General features: G+C 32.0%; 1 protein-coding gene across 1 annotated transcript; it reads right to left on the reverse strand.

The window, feature by feature from the left end:
* Window positions 1-12281: 12281 nt before the first annotated feature.
* Window positions 12282-14077, reverse strand: LOC131038377 (leucoanthocyanidin dioxygenase-like). Its single transcript, XM_057970795.2, has 3 exons — window positions 13520-14077; window positions 13081-13411; window positions 12282-12909 (listed from the first exon to the last, which is right to left on the reverse strand). Exons 1-3 carry the CDS (start codon window positions 13999-14001, stop codon window positions 12643-12645), a joined length of 1080 nt encoding a protein of 359 aa, XP_057826778.2. The 5' UTR covers window positions 14002-14077; the 3' UTR covers window positions 12282-12642.
* Between the last annotated feature and the right edge of the window lie 4013 nt (window positions 14078-18090).

Genomic DNA, 18090 nt, shown 5'->3' on the forward strand with positions numbered 1-18090 from the left:
TTACCTTCCAGGTTAACCCTCAGGTCATGTCAAGCATTTAATGTTTCTTCCCTCTCCTCTCAACCCATCTCATGTTGACACTTGTCATCTTGGGATTAGGTTGAAAGTCTTCAAATGGATCATAAACCCTTCAATCCTGACCCTTGTTGAGATTACTCAATCTCAACCATCCATTGCTCCATTTTTCCTATAAATAGAGCTCATTTCTTCATACTCTAGATCCTGAAAACTTGTATGCATTTACATTATAGTCATTTTTAGAGAGAACATTTAGCATAAATCATCAATATATTGTTATTTTGGATTAAAATAAATCATTTTCATTCCATATCATCTAATATTATCTTTTTGTTTACACTTGCATTTCATAAGTAAATCATTTTTCATCTTGAACCTCCATAAGGCATCCATAGTGCAAAAAACTGCTGAGAGCTACACTTATTTGGAACTTGGAGAGGAGAAGAACAAGGAAGGAGAAGCTACCAGCATGGTAGAGAGCATATGGAGATGTTTAGTTACATTTTGTAGATTCATTAAGCTTTTTATTTGTTTTGTAGTGTCTTTCTTGATATGCTTACTTAGGATAGTGTTTTCCATGTGATTTCTAACACTAACAAATTGGTTTCTTGTTGTTTGTGTTTGGTTATCATAAATAATCCTTCCATTTTGTAGAGCATCACATACACTACCTTATTCTTCAATTAAGAGCAACTTAACTCAAATTACACAGACATATTTGCAAACTAAACTCTAAATTAATAGTTCAAAAATAGAACTGAGCATGAATTTATTGCACATCACTACATGGTCGGTGCATGGTGATGAACTTGAGTTTCATGACAATGATACTTTAGCATCACATGCCAACATACTCCCCCTTGATGTTGATACTTACTATATGATCTTGAATCTTTAACGAACTCCCCCTTAATTACAACTACTATGACATTCTCTAATTCCTTTATCGATGACTGCAGTCTTCTTCTGTCTCTTTCTAATATCCATAATTAAGTCTTTAGACTTTTGCCTGATAACTTCTAACCATCTCTTGATCTTCAGATCTTTCCTTTGTTTTGGCTTCCTCAAAATGCTACGACAGTTCTTCAAACCATCAAAACTTCAATTTGAATTTTCTTGCAAACTCACTATTTGTAGACATCTTCCTAGACAATACTTTCCTTTCACCTGAACATTCAAACCTTCAATCATTACTCACATTCAAATATAAACTTTTATACCTGAACAAATTTTTGATCATATCTGTAACTGTTTGCCATGTTGATCCATAATTCCATCCACAATGCATTTTCATGCAACCTCTCATAGATTCTTTATTCCAACATAACCTTTCACAATGATTCTTCAATCCACATAGGGTACAAGGATGTAGATCCCAACAATCCTTTTCTTTATGTCCTTCTCTGTGACAATGCCAACACTCAATTCTTTAAGTTTATTTTCTTGAACTTGAAATAATAGCAACTTCAAATCTATCTATTTTACCAAATCCAAGACCTTCATACTTTGGTCTCATAATTGGTTGAATGGTCTCTTGAATTCTTTGCCCATGTTTTCCTAATCCTTTTCATTCATAACCCATTTTCTACATCATCTTCCAATCGGCATTATTTTCAAAACAACTTTTGTTATCACAAATCACACTTGGAGATTTACACATATCTTTACCTTCAACTTGACCATCTTCACCTGAACAAACTTTAGGTACACCATCGATATCAACTAAACCTAAACACAAATCACTTGTATCACATGTAACATCATGTACAAGAGGCTTCAACCTTAGACTATCATTTTTTGTTGCCAACAACTTTAACTGTTCTTTCAGATCTTGGTTCACCTTCTTGACTTCATCAAATAATTTTAATTTTGCTTCTAATTCTTTATTTTTTACTTTAATATTTTGCATTTGTTTTTCAAGCTTCTCAATTTCAAACAAATACTTGTATCTTTCTTTTGCAAATTCCTTTAAATTTTCTACCAATTGTTAATTAAATTTCTTAACTTCCATCAAATCTTCATTCAATAAATCTTTTTCACATACTAAATAAATATTATCTTTCTTCATTCTTTTACCAGACTTTCCCATTGAAATAATTAATATAAACTCACCTTATTTACTTGATTTAAACAGCAATTTATTTTCCTTCAACAATTTTGTGTGCCTTCCAAGATCTCCTCGATTTCTTTGATGAATCCTTTAACAAATTTTCTCTAGAACTCTTTCTGCAACGTTCTTCACACTTTCTTTTATGATTGGCTACACCTTCCTTGACAAAGATCAGCCATGAGTTCCTTTAAGACTATGAACTCTTCGATCAATAACATTTGCCTCATTCCTCTGAATTCAACCTTCTTTCTTCAATACCCTAGCCATGGTTTCACTAAAATCACCTAGAAAATGTCGTCAAAAAAAAACTATGATCTAAATACTTGACAGTCAATGACTTTCCCTACCTTGCGGCTGCAACCTTAAATTTTTGCAATCTTTTTAAAAATTAGCCTCTTGATAATCAAATGAGAATCCTAAATAATTCCCTCGATTTCCTTGTCTTCCAATTTCTATAAATCGGTGATTATCCTCAAGATTGAGGAGACTTTATAAACAGCTAAGATTCTTCCTTCTTCAAATTTTCTAATCTTCACACTGCACACCCTCAATTTATAAAGTTTTTAACCCAATAAATTCTCAAACCTATTATAACAACTCATGGCCAAGATCTTTCTCTTATGCTCTGATACCAACCTGAAGGAAGAAAACTTACAAGTACAGAAAAGAAACAGAGATAATACACACACACAGAAGGAATTTTTTACACATAAACAAATTTAATATCTTTATTCAACTCAAAAATGACGGATTGCATGTTGCCTCAATAGAGGTCTTTCTTAGACACATCATTACATTGCATAGAGCGATAGTTATATAATCTTTGCATAATAATCCTTTTCATGCATACACTACCTTATTCTTCAATTAAGAGCAACTTAACTTAACTCAAATTGCATGGACATCTTTTAAAACTTATCTCTAAATTAACATTTCAAAAATAGACCTGAGCATAAATTTCTTGTGTGACACTGCATGGTCAGCGCATGGTGATGAATTTGAGTTTCACGACAATGATACTTCAACATCACATGTCAATACATTGGTGGGATGGCTACAAAAATTATGAGGATTCAGGTGAAGAAGAAATGTATGAAAAACAGAGGATAATCATGAGGACACTGAAACATATGATGCCAAGGACTAGGTGGATGACCAAGACAACATGTTGAGAGACTGAAGGAGGATAATTTGTGGCTCACGAAGAAACTGTTTTCCTTGGAAAAGGAAATGAAGGATTTGTGTTATCGTATGATGAATTTGGAAAATCGTAGATGTGATGTTGAACCAATGATATGTGATGTGATTGTAGTTGAAGAAGATATATGTAGGGTAAACAATAGTTTTGAAGGTTATGAGAGCCATGTTCCCATGAATAATGAAGATATGCCCTATTGAGGAAGAAAAGTTCAATGCAAGAGAGACACAATCAGAAGGAAGAGGTAGAACCATGGGAGAATGTTTCTATCAATGAAGATGAGGAATAATCCTCTGGTGAATAATTTTATGGCTAGGACATGGTGGATCGAGGATTTATTAATGATGAAATTTGTGAAATAAATATTGTAGACACCCAAAATTTTCCAGTCTAATTAAATAAATATTTTATTTATTTAATTATCTAAGCCTAATTCTTCTATTAATTAAATAAATCTTTATTTATTTAATTAATTCATTTATCCTTTTCTAGCCTTATTTCTCATTTAAATAAATACATTTATTTATTTAAATTATCCTTTTCCTAAATTAAATAAATATCTTATTTATTTAATTGATCCCACTTCTTCTATTAATTAAATAAATCTTTATTTATTTAATAAATTCATGAACCTTTTCTACCCATGACACATGTCATTCATCTCTTAATTCATACACTACCTACCTCTTTCATTATTTTATTATTTCTTTTACCTACCCTCTAATCATAGCCGACCTCCTTTTACACCTCTCAATCTTATCCCTCCATTTCATATAGTGTCTTCTATATAAGGAGATGCTTCCTTCATTATCAACCCTAATCAATCATCCTAATCAATCATCCTAATCATTTTTATGCACTTGACTACACTACGCTTTTGAGCATATGTGATCCTACTTGCAACCACATTCCATTCTTTGTTGAGCTCTTGTGCACATAAAATCTGAGAGCAAATATATCAAGCAAGATCAATGGAGATAGGAAGAATGGAGATCCAAACCCTATTGGACATGTGATGGTATAATCTTTGTGATTTCATTTGATTTGCATTGTCTTAGGTAATCTTCATATGTTATGGTGGATCTTTGTTGTTGTTAGGCTAGGGTTTTGTGGTTGAATTCATTTAGCCTTTCAATATCGTTATTATTGTTATCCATTTTCACCATATACAAATATATCTAAATGATTTTAGTTATCTAAAAAGGTTACTTGTCTGGTTCCACACAATACTCATACCACACCATAGGCAAAGAGGATATATGTGTTATGAAAAATACATAAAATATTCCTTTATTCCAATATCAAATATTACATTTGATATGCATTTTATAAAGTGGCGGAGACGGCAAAAAGCTGTTAAATAGTTTAACCGTGTAGAAACTACCTCTCTAACTGTCTACCTTAATGTAGTACATTTACTAACAATGTAATACATTATACTAATAATCCCCCCTATTACATTGTTCTTTATAAATATTTATCCATAAACCCCCCCTAAAGCCTTACATAATAAAAATTGTTGATTACACAATATATATAGGCACATTTTGTGAAAATTTATTTGAAGAAATAAATTATGAATCAAGTTTAACTCCATCAAGTTGTCTCATAACCCTCGAAAAGGTGTAGCGTCTATTTGATATCCCAAATCATTCAACAACAATCTGTACTCAGCCCTCCAACCACATCGCTTCATCAAGTTGCCTAATAACCCTTGAAAGGGTATAATTCTCGAACATAGCCTCGAGTACTATTGGACAACCATCCATATTGATCTCTACACCAAACACCTTGCCTGTCTCCAAAAAAAAACTTCACAATACATGTATCTTCAAATATGCCAGCAACAACAAGGAATAAACAAGAAACCAAAAAACCAAAAAGGCTTCTCAAGCAAAACACCATCTCAAAGTGAGAAGCTAACTTGAGATGATGGAAATCCTTCATCCTCCTATGCCACCAGCCTCCAATGAAGTGAAGACTTATAGCACTTATCCATAATCACTACTACAATCATATATAATAACGTGATCATTTGATGAATCCCCATTCTCAATATAAGAAATATTTTCTTCATTGATTTTGTCTTTGAACATTCCTTTAAGAACATCTCTAACTCGACTTTTACATGACCAAGCTCTGTGACCTTTTTTCTTACAATAGAAACATATAATGTCTTCATTAATTGTGTTTGATCTTTTGTTATAGTTTTCAACATATAATGCATTTTCAAATTGAGAAAAACCTTCTAAATCTTCTGCATATGTTCTCTCTTCTTCTGCTAAAAGGGCTGAAATCATATCTTCTAAACTCTAGGAGGTTATTTGGTTGAGTGTAAAAATAATATTATTGTATTTTGTAGGCAAGTGGTTTAACAAGATAGCCTTGGCATCTTCATCATTTATTAGAGCCTTAACTTCTGCTAATTGTCTGATAAGAGACCTCAAACTACTTATATGGCTTGACATTTTGACTCCATTTTCCATTTTGAACCTAAACAATTGAATTTTTAGAGAGAATATTGCATTTAATTCCTTTTCTGCAAACAATTTATTGAGATTATCCCAAATATTTGTTGATGATGTATCCAAATCTATATGATGTAATTTTGAATAAAAAAGAGAAGACCAATAATAGCTTTGGCTTTATCATCTTTGTTCTCCTACTCTAATAATTTAGATGCATCTGTAGGTTTCTTTTCTTTTCCACTCACTATTCCCCATAAATTTTTATTCACTAATTGCATCTAAATTTTATTTTCCAAATATGAAAGTTAAAACCAGAATATTTATCTAGTGTATCAACCACAATCTCCATAATGAAATATCCCTTTTATTTTTCAGTAATTGCTTCACTAAAATTGCAATATTTATTTCTAAGCCCTAACTTCCCCTTGCAGATTAAAGAAAGAGTGAACTACAATCAATTTACATACACAAAGATTGTTTGGATTGTCACAACAGACACAAAGATTATTTGTTGTTCTCTCATGCCATTTTCATAGGCACATAAACATATGCACAGCTTCAAATATGCATTGCATATTCACATGCGTTCAGGGAGACCACTCTGATACCAGTTGTTATAAAAAATACATAAAATATTCCTTTATTCCAATATCAAATATTACATTTGATATGCATTTTATAAAGTGGTGGAGACGACAGAAAGCAATTAAATAGTTTAACCGTGCAAAAACTACCTCTCTAATTGTCTACCCTAATCAATGTAATACATTTACAAACAATATGATCTTCCCAGTGAATCATCGTAGGATACTATTTTGGGAAATATTTTTCATTTTGCAAGAAGCGTAAGAGAGCATATTACTCTATTTTTGCGTAATGCTTTCATTGTGAATAGGGAGATTGGATTCCTCTTCCTCGCCATTGTTGGGTCTTGTAGGCTGTGCAATGAACCAGACCATAGACAATATGCATACCCAAGCCATAATTCAACATTGAAGGATGACAATTTTGAGTTTGGTTCTAAGAGGATAGAGACTCTACTAAAAGAAGGGGACTTGCACGAAGTGATAGCAGCAGGAAGGACTAAGATTACACAAGCGGTGTGCAAGAAGGATAACTTTGTGGGGTGAGTTATCTCTTAATTGTCTGAAGTACCCTCTAGGGTGCCCCCAGACAATCCCTTGGCACTACAAAATTGAAAGATAGAAAACCAAAAAGGTGGGGAGGTCAAGGGAAATAAAATGCTCGTTGTTTTGATGGGAACTCGAGCAGACAAGGATCCACAATTTCCATGTTGGACCAGGTAGGAAATCCTGGTGCTGATCAAGGATAACAAGGAGGTTGAAAGGAGGAGTGCTAATCGAGTAGACAAGAAGATGAATAAACATGAGAGTGACAATGAAATTTAATCATTTTGGGTCATGAGGAATGATATTAGATGGAAGAATAAGCTATCGGAGTTATTCTATAGAGATGTTTATGATATTTTGGAGGTTGATTGTCTATGTATTATACCAAAGGAAATGATGAAAGCATATAGGCATGTTGAGAAACTCACAGATCTAATGGTAAAATATGATAATCTAGGTATGAGTTATCGAGTAGATCATTTGTTTAAAGATTACTGTAAGGAAAATATTGAAAAGGATACAATATTGTCAGTAGAGAACGTAAATGAACTGAAACAAGTGTTGGTTGTTCATGATGAGTTATCTATTGAAGCTCTGGGACAAATAGGTGATTTTATTTCTGATCATGGATTTATAGGTGAGTTTGTGCCTGTAAAAGTAATAGGAGAAGATTTTTTAAACTCCATCTTGACTTGAAGAAGGTTTATCCATAGTGTTCTTGGATAGAGTTTGGTAAAATTAAAATCTTCAATGGCCTAGTTGTAATGTGAGATATGTAGGGGATGTCACAATGTATGGCTATATCGGCTGGACTTCAGGGGAGAGATTTTTGGGAATGTGAAGCCCAATGGTCCCATGACCATTCGCTTTCTCAACTCTTCATTTCATAGCTAAATATGAATGCATAAATAGATGTGTACAATCCATGTATTGAATAAAAATTATTACAAGATTTTCCTTGCTATTATGGATGTGGCTTGTTATGGTGAATTATTTAATTAGTTGTGTAGTGTGTGTTTGTGTTATTTTCTTTCTATCGTTTTGTGTTGATTATATATTTTTCTCTACTCGTTTAAATTAACAAAACGAATGGTGGGATGCCACTCCGCTTAAGTCGTTTGTATTATGTGTCTATTATGTAATTTTTTTTATTTTTCTAGGAGATATTTTCCATACAAATGTTCTATGTGGTACATATGTAATTGTGTAGGTGTTTTCTTAGGTACAATGGAATCACATACATAGGTTTTATATCTTAACCACTTGGAATCAAGGAGGAAATGCTACATTAAATTTTTTGTGTGTGTGGTTTTAGTAATTATGATATTGGATACAATTTTTATAGTATTCATAAAAAAGTAGGGTGGTAGAAAGAAATATTTATGAAGTCAAATACAGTTGAGTAGTAAAAAAGATGAATAAAATCAAAAGACAAAGTCCACAAAATATTAGGTAGCTAATGCAATATACTAATAGAAGGTGAATCTCGATCATTAGGTCTCGCCCACACATCTCCAAGGGTAGTATCATTGATTGGATCTTAGCTAATGAGAGCACCATCTTCTTTAGGATTCCACTTGGTAGGTAGTTGAGCATGAAATAATGGAATGACATCAAGGGAATTTCCTTGTGTCAAGATATCTAGTTCCTCCACATCTACCAGTAGATGAAAAGGGTTGTTAGGAGAGTTATGATCATTCTCCATGAGAAATAGAGATTGGAAATTTAACATGGGGGAAAATGTGTGCGAGAGCCTCGATCACCATAATTATGTCCAGTGAAGTGGCTATGCATATGTTAATAACCTCTTAGAGAGGTAGAGTCAAGAGGTGCCCTAGTCACAATGTAGGGAACATTCCCCCCATGGTCCAATAGTTACTAAAGATAAGAAACTTCTAGTGCGACTTTATGATCTTGCACTTGGATTTGCATAAGAAAAATAGAACATATGAGAGCTTCAATGTACAGGAAAAAATGAGTATAAAAAACACATCAATTGATCGAGAGACAAAGCCAATGTCTCAATATAACCATGTGTGAAGAAAAAAGGGGAGATTGAAAAGGCCTGAAAAAATCATAGCTCTAGGTTCATGCTTCTTATGCACAATTAAAAACCAAAAAATATGTTTGAACATCTCAAATTTCTTATAAAATTAATAAGTATCGGGAGTGCCCATATAGTAAAGATGAGCCCCCATTAGAAGACCTCAGTATAAAAGACATTAAGTGAAATGAGCTAATTTGAGTTCTAGAATAGCTAGCCAAATAAATGGGAACTATCTATGCCAACTTCCATGAGAGGAATGAGGCTAGAAATAGTGATTAATTTTATCCACCATAGAGAAGAATATGGAGACATAAAAGAGAAATCCTTATAGGGCCCATAACTCTGAAAGGGGTATCTAGAACAACTTGGTTTGGGAAGGGAACATTATCTGTACCAAAAAAAAAAATTCCATTAGATGCTAGAGTTGGAGGCCTAACAAACAACATATAGGAATTGAAGTTCTTTTTTGGTGTTATTGTTCTCTTTGATCAAAGAGATGAAGGAATCATTACAAAAATATCCATTAACTAACTACTAGAAGGAATTAGAAAAGGAAATTACCTTAATATAGGACTTAGAGATAACCTATGAAAATGAGTGTTGAAGCCTTTGGGTACCAAAACATAATGGATTATGGTAAGGGGAGGCGGCCTTTCTAAATGCACTTAAATAGTCTAAAAGAAATGGATTTCTAGGTGGAAATTTTAATGCACATAGAGGCATTTAAAAAGAGCATTTGAAACCATGCCAATAAATTGAGGGCCAAAATCAAGTGCCTATAACATGGCTAGAATGAACAATCATTCAATACAATCATAAGCCTTAGGAAAGTCAATTTTGATTTTAAAATATTAAATAAATTTTAGTTAGGACTATATGATATAAAAATTATCTTATCTTATGCCTAAATTCAAGAGGTGGCCCACCATAAAAAATCTAAAGTAACATTTCATTTATGATATTTAAGGAAACTCTCAAATTTATTTAGGATGTTGGTTTTATCTTGGCATAAAGTAATAAATACTTCGAGAAAATTCTATATTGATTAGATGGATAAAATAAAACATCCCTAATTTCCCATCATTTCATGTATGGTCTTATGTATAATAGTTCATAATGGTTATTTTATATGGGATCTCCAAGTTATCATAAAATACAATTGGCTAATCAAAATGAGGAGATGATGCATTATTAGATTTCACATTTTCCACTATAAAAACCTTCTCAAGGTATCATGTACCTAAACATAGTGCGAATATATATGTATTATTATACATTTTTCAGCCTTGATTGTATTATTGTCAATGGGATCATGTACATTATGTTCGAAAATGAAATAAGAATGTTGTAATGTTCTTTTCCTCTATGATAATTACAAATTATTCAATATGATTGTGTAACTTAGGAAGTGATTTAGAAGTGTTCAATAGATGAATATGAGCGAGTGTAATTAGATTAGCACACAACAAACTTTAGAGTGTATTATCAATGATTATTTCAAATCTAACATGAACTACCTAGGAGCCTTATATTTAATAGAGGGGAAAGAGGAAGTAGTGGCCATTTGATTTATATATTCCTTCTTGTAACCAACATTTTAAAATAATATCTAACTGATATGTATAAGGGCCAAAGCATCCAAACTGATGATCAATATTTAAAGGTGTTACATGCAAGCAACATAGATTCCACCATTTTAACATGTACACACAAACCCACAAAAGAAGTAAAATTGTTGAATGCAGGCTTGTTTTCTCTATTAATAAAGATATTTTGTGCTTTATTATCATATAGGCATAGTCAAGTTAAGAGAAAAAATATTATAATAAAAATATATGATTACTAATGTGCTCATTATAGCCTTAGGCGCACTCAAATAATTCAATAATTACTCTAAGACCCATATAAAAATTTAATTTTTGTGAAAAATTTATTTTTGTAATCATGAAAAGAATATAGGCCATTAAATAATTGAAAATAAATATTGAATAGTAAATTCCATAAAAGTATGTGTTAATAACATTCTTAGGAACCTATCCTCATAAATAAAGTCTACACAATAACATATTATATAAGATGTGTATTAGGTCATATTTACCATCATCACATAGAAAATTATGGTGCACAAAATTCCATATGCAATGAACATGTTATAATATTAGAAGATAATAATTTTCTTCTTTAGCATCCATAAAATTATCACTATAATTAGGTGTTGCAACCATTCTTTTGTTTGCTTTATCTATTTTTTGAAATAATGTACCCCTAGGGTAGAGAAAAGAATAATGACTAAATGTAACCCATTATGGATTAAATGATGACTTGGGATATAGGCCTAGAAAAGGAAATTTACTTAAGGGTATTTAAATATGGAATGTAGTATGTGGTATGAAAGGTGGTTGCCTAAGCGGGATGACTATAGATATGGCAATAGTAGAGGAAAGAGGTGTGGAAATGTAATATGTCATGTGGGTAGTGGTAACATGATGGGAGAACATCTAGGATCTAGGTCATAAGGTCAAAGATTGATGGAAAAAGGGTAAGAACTAAATGGTGGGGCACTGGTGGACATGGTCATATGTAGGTGAGCACTAGTAATGGATGATGTAATGCTAGAAGAGGGATCCATGGAAAAGGTGGGAATGAATGCACTAGTAACTTTAAAAGATGTGAAATTAACCAACAATCTCTTGCAAATATTCATGTCCATATGTTTTATTTTCTAATCAACAAAGCTTCATATCCATATCCTCTATTTGTGTATAGTTCATAACATTAGCTGAACTAACTAACAAATTTTTAAAATATTGATTATCTACACAAACAACATGATCATAATCCTTATTTCTTTCTCATATGAGAATTCTAGGCCTTTTTTTCCATTAATTAGGCAATGCTAGGGTTTAAGTGGACACTCCTTCTAGATGGCATAAATAAAAGATATTGAGGAAAGTTCAAATTTCCAATTTTAGACTATATAATTAAATATAAAAAATGTATATTAAGCTTGAAAATGGAACCTTGATGTGGTATCCAAGGTGTGTGGATGATAAAAATATATCTCAATAAAGCAAACAATATTAATCTAGAAAAAGATATATCAATGATCTCACTACTTGTACCTTAGCTAAATGAAATACACTAATGTAAGAGGAATGATAGATCTGAAAAAAAAAGGTGAAATGTACATAAGCACAATCAACCTACAGTTAGATTAAGTAATAATAAATGTAATTGAAAGATAAGAACATTAAATAAAACATTATTTTTTTTAATTGAATAAGATATCCAAAATGACGTAACTCTGTAATTGAAGAATGATAGCAGTGAATAAGATTTTAAGTTTTGGATTTTTCCAGACCTTGAGAATAATGCTTTCTATTAATGTATTTACTTAGGATTTTGTGTTGGACTTCTGCCTTGTCAAAAGTAAAGTTTGTGAGTGTAAAACAGACTCTTGAGTCCTGACTATGGATCACATGCAAGATTTTGTTTCGCAAGTTACCATCACACTAGCACACTAGATCCGGAAACAATTTGAAAAACAAAACAGCTTTATTCTAGAAAAGCAAAGAAACTAAACTGGCCCATCCCATGGAGTCCCTCTTATTTATTTATTCTTATTCTTATTCCTATTCCTAGATTACAACCAGGAGGAACGAGAGTGGAGCTTAGTGCGGATGTATTTCCGCCGACTGTTGTAGCTGATGAATCTGGCCCTTCCCATGGAGTCCCTTACTGAAAAACTTCTGCAAATATTCTTTCCAAGATGACCCTTCATAAATAGGAGGGTTGTCTTTGTCGATCAATTCTTTGATAGGTGAGATAATCACTTCATCGGGTGGTGGAGAACAAAAGAAAGCCCATGACATCCTTGCTCTATCCTTGTGAACTAAGCTCCTGTGCTCGATGCTCTTGTATTTTCCATTGCTTACTACCTGCAAGTGCACATTCAGCCAAATAAATCCTTGTACAGTTTATGATCTAATATCCTTTGAGATTTATTAATAATCTTCAGACCAAAAAAGTGTTTGAATTAACCAATATCTATATAGTCTAATGAAGTTTTCATTAGAAAAGAAAAAACAAATAAAAGCAAATCTGGGCACCTCCAGCGCATCAGCAATATTAACAATGAGGGCGTCTGGGACACTTTGAACATCAACCCACTTTCCATCCTTTCGAATTTGCAGGCCTGGGGTTTTGTCATGCAGAAGAAATGTAACAACATTGGGATCAGAGTGAGGAGAGAGTCCAAGTACCAACTCCGGCTGAGGACACGGTGGATAATAGTTAAGCCTGAAGTGAATTTCTTTCCTGTCTCCACCCACTGCCTCGTTCAATGCATTTTCATCCTCCAATCCCAATCCTCTGCTCAGCGCCTGCATCAACACTTCCCACAATTTCCATATCTCTCTCGAATATTCATCCATAACCTCCCTGCAAATAACCCAAAAAATCCTCACCAGAACATCTTAAAAATCAGAATATCTTACAAATAACAACCATCCTCAATTAATGAGAATTGAGGGGAAGCAAAAAGTATACGTGAAATCAGAAGGCTGATTGGGCCATTTGGACATATCCCTTTTGTCAGGAGGCAAGGCAGCGTTATAATAATAATCTCCCCAGTCCAATTTAGCATCTGGGGAGTATCCAAGCTTGCTTCCATACCCAATAGGGCTCCCAGCTTGTTCATTTTTATACAATTCCTTTTCTTCAAGGGGAAGATAGAAAAAGGCCTTGGCTACGGCTTGTACGCGAGATATAAGAGAGTGTGGGATTCCATGATTGACGATCTGAAAGAAACCCCAGTTTTGAGCAGCGGTAGAGATTGCTGCAATGGTCTCCTCTTGTAGATGCGGGGCGCCCAAGGCGTGCCAATCAATGACTGGAACCTGCGTGTCATGTGGCTTGGAGGCCTCAAGATCAGCTCTCACATATTGAAGGGGAACCGTTTTGACCCCACTCTCTGCTAGCGTCTGAACTCTTGGTAAGCTATCCTGTTTATCCTTTGTCGATGCATTCATTGCTCAAAAACTCAGAGAGAATGACATTAAAATAGGGGAAACAAGAAGAGAAAAAATGAGGTATGAACAGTAGAGTTAGGTAATCGATTATTTTTGGTTTTTTTTACTTTCTTGGGAAATATTTGCCATTCATTAATCATGGTGTAGATGTAGGTGTTGTAGGTCCAATGGAGCCAGAGGTAGGTGTTATAGGTTAGTCAATTGGAATCATGGAGGACAGAACATTCATTGAATTTTTTATTTGGGGTGGGTAGTTTCTGTGCTTTAAGCAATCATAGCGTTGAATTTATTTTTTTGTGTTACTCCAACTTACCAAAGTAAGGGGCACGCCATCATGTTTTATTTGGGTTTGGATTTGGTTCATTGTCATTTTATATGTTTTCTGTTATGCATTTTCATTTTCTATTCTAATTATAGAGTTCTTTTAATCAGATGATTTAAAATGGAGTTCTTTTAATCATCAGATGATTTAAAGAGGCATATGTAAAATCCAATAGCTTTATAAAAGAGATTTAGTAGAAGAGTTATAACATCAATATATAGAATTGTAAAATTTATATCATCTTGTATATAAGACAAGGATAAGAAGATGATTTTAAAGTAAGACATTTTGATTAGTCCTTCAAAGGTATGAAACACATGGATAATCCTACGACAAATGTGATGGCACATGTAGTGGGCTATGAGATAATACAATAAAAAAATCCGTATACCAACTTAAGGAGTACCGTGGTCCTGGTGGTCTCAATGCTTGTGAATTCCTCTAATTTGTCTAGATCGCGGTTTTGATGGTTTGGGCCTCTCCCAATTTTATCTAATTTAAACTTAAGTAATAGTGTGAATAGGACAATAAATAGATATGAACTTAAAAAGGTCTTCACTGAAACATTATTCACATATGTTCATTGCTTTTTATTACAAAGCAACGTTGACTAGGATCAATCCAAACAATGCTATCTCTGGGATCAACAAGAAGGGGATCATTTAAAGAGGGGTCCTTAAGATAAGAACCAGTAAGATCATCCTCAGCAGGCAATACGAGACTTGCAGTAGAATGAACCAGATCCAAAGCAAGAGTAGCCTTAGGTTGTACAGGAGCAATAGTAGTTCGCCAAGGGGCCGTAGAGCCATTTCTTCAAATGAAGGATCTTAATTTAAAGGTCTTCAACGATTTTTTCCTTTTAAAACTCATTTTTCTATCCTATCTCACAAGTCAAACACGCTATTGTGGGATCACATTTCACCCTTTTATAAACAAAGGGAGAAATAAAAATCCTTAATTTTGGGTTGAAATTATTGAAATCGATATTTAAATTAAATTTTAAAATGATGTAACATAATAAATTATTATTCTAGTTATTTTATGACTATATATTAAGAATAAATTAAAAAATAGTTCAATACATTTTTTATACTAGTAAGTTGTTTATAAAACTAATAAATTGAAGTCAATGGAGTCTAAATTTTTAACTTGAAGTAATTGAAATTGTTAGAATATTTAATTTTTACTTGGTTTAGGTTTATTTATTGTATTTGGTTTGGGATATTTTATTTGGAATCTCTACATGTAATTTATCCTCGTGCATGATTACATCTAGAGATTCCAAAGGAATATCCCAAACTAAATACAAATAAATAAACCTAAGCCAAATAAAGAATAAATATTCTAACAAAAATTGATATATTTATTTTAAATTTTAAAATGGTGTAAATTAACCAAATATATATTTTAGTTATTTTATGACTATTTTAAAAATAAATTAAAAATAAGTTTAATATTTTTTCCTATAAAAATCTTATTACTAGTTACTTATTGATAAAACTAATAAATTGAGATTAATAGGGTTATATTTGTACTTTTTACTTTTGAATTCAAAATTTGATTAATTTTTATTTTAAAATAACACTATTTAAAATTAGATGTCTTGAAAAACTATTAAACTTCCATGGGATGTCAAATATTTTTTATAAATACCTAATAAAGGAAAAAGTAAATGCATTGGCTCAACTAAAATTATTTCCTTTACTATAGTGATATAGACAAACAAATTCACTATTTTTTGTGAATGAAATTAATCTAACTTTTAGATTTAGTGTTGATGATTTTTTTGTGAAAATTAAATAAATATAGTAGTGATTTAAATATAATAAAAATGATCTTTGATGGATCTATATATACACAACTAGTAGTACATCCATTATTATATTTTAATTTTACTAAATTATACTTTGAAATACAATGATGTCACATTAGTATCTAGTAGGCACTTCTTACTAAAAAAAATTAATTCCAACACGTTATATTTTTTATTTAAAAATATATTTATTTAGTGAATAATGGTAAAGTTGAGTGTGATAAGTTTTTTTCTAAAAGGGTGACACAATTTTGTGCTTTCACTTAAAAGTGATTTCGTTTTTTTTTTATGAATGTAAAACATGTGATGCACACCCTTTAAAATATCAAATCTACAAACTATTTCTTGAATTTATCTTGATGAGAAAAATACAATTCATATTTATGTGTGTTGTGGATGTTATAAGTTTTTACCTATAAATCAAAAGAACTATTTTGCCCTTATATTTTATAAATTTTTAATTACATCCAATAAAATTAAATAATTTTAAAAATTAATATATCTAACCTTACATGAGAGAGCCAATGAGAACCCAAAAAAATAACATTTTTCAATAATTAATTAAATATGTAAAAAGGCATAATTCTATTGAACTAAATAATGAAGAATCAAATATCCATTGTAATTAGTCGCAGGCCTAGTTCGATTGGGTGCTATAACCGATTCCATAGTACACTTAGGGACCACATAAATTAAATATGGAATCCCCTAAACAACATTTTTCTACTTTTGATTCCCTTCTTTGTTGGAGGTGTGGTAGTGAGTGCCCTCAATTCATTAGAGAAAGAATACATAAATAAATTTTTGTCCCCATATCCTCCTCCATACTTTCAACCATAGAAAAAACCTTAGAATCTTTAAAACTTTATGATAGAGAACTAGTTACCAAAAGAAAAAAATTGTACTTTATTTTTCTTCCTAATTGGTAGATGGTTAAAATGTATTTGCTCAATAAAAGAGCTTTATCGCCCTCCTTAAAGTTTTAAAAGTGCCAGGAAGGAAAAGTGTATAATATGGTTCCAACACTAATATATGACACTTCAGATATATGTGCAAAAAAATAATTAAACATACATACATGCATGCATGCATATAAATAAATACAAAATAAATATATCATAATAAAATGAGTTATATGAAGAAACTCTTTCAAGAGAAACAACCCACAATCTAAATAAATTTAATGAATTATTCAATAATTAAAGGTTATGAAATGCATGGAAATATTGAGTCTTTATAGAAGTATCAATGGCTATATATCTAGACTTATTTTGATCACAAGTAGTGTTTACAACTTCAATCCAAAACTTTTGTCCCAAGCTAGTACCACGAAGCATATTCCTAGCCCTCTCCAATCAACATCATGTTCATGCTCTCCAAAACACCATTCTACTTAAGGTTGTATTTAGTTGTTATATGCCTCTCAGTCCCATGGTCCTTACATAACTTGTTAAAATATATCAAGAAAAAATTGCCGCCATTGTTTTTTCTTCAAACCCTTAATCTTTCTACAAGTTTGATTCTGAAAAGGAGCCTTAAAATCCTTAAATCAACTAAATACTTCAGATTTACTTCAAAGAAAAATAAAAAATGTCCTAAACTACTATAGTCAACAATGAATGATATGAAATTGAAATGTAAGGAACATTAACATGACGAAGAAATTAAAATTCTATCAAGTCCAACAACCTTAAAAATTTATGAGAACTAGAGTTAAACCAAACATAGTTTTATTTACCATATATATAGTGATTACAAAAATCAAACGAGCAAAATTACAATCATCAAGACACTCAATGAGGAATTTACTTTTTAGGGATTTAAGATCCTTCTCACCAATTTGACCAAATTTTTGGTGTCATAACATTATCTTCTCCACTACAAGTTTCATCTCCAAACAATTGGCACCCTTAGGTACCCAGAAAGCATGACCATCATATGTAGCTGAAATATT

Source organism: Cryptomeria japonica, chromosome 2, assembly GCF_030272615.1.
Source record: "Cryptomeria japonica chromosome 2, Sugi_1.0, whole genome shotgun sequence".
NCBI lineage: Eukaryota > Viridiplantae > Streptophyta > Pinopsida > Cupressales > Cupressaceae > Cryptomeria > Cryptomeria japonica.

Bases quoted from the DNA above. Each gene is read 5' to 3' on its own strand.
- LOC131038377 (XM_057970795.2), bottom strand. From the start codon at position 14,001: ATGAATGCATCGACAAAGGATAAACAGGATAGCTTACCAAGAGTTCAG. The intron at 13,412-13,519 runs GTATACTTTTTG...GGTTATTTGCAG, and splicing joins AATCAGCCTTCTGATTTCAC to GGAGGTTATGGATGAATATT. The intron at 12,910-13,080 runs GTGCCCAGATTT...GTGCACTTGCAG, and splicing joins ATATTGCTGATGCGCTGGAG to GTAGTAAGCAATGGAAAATA.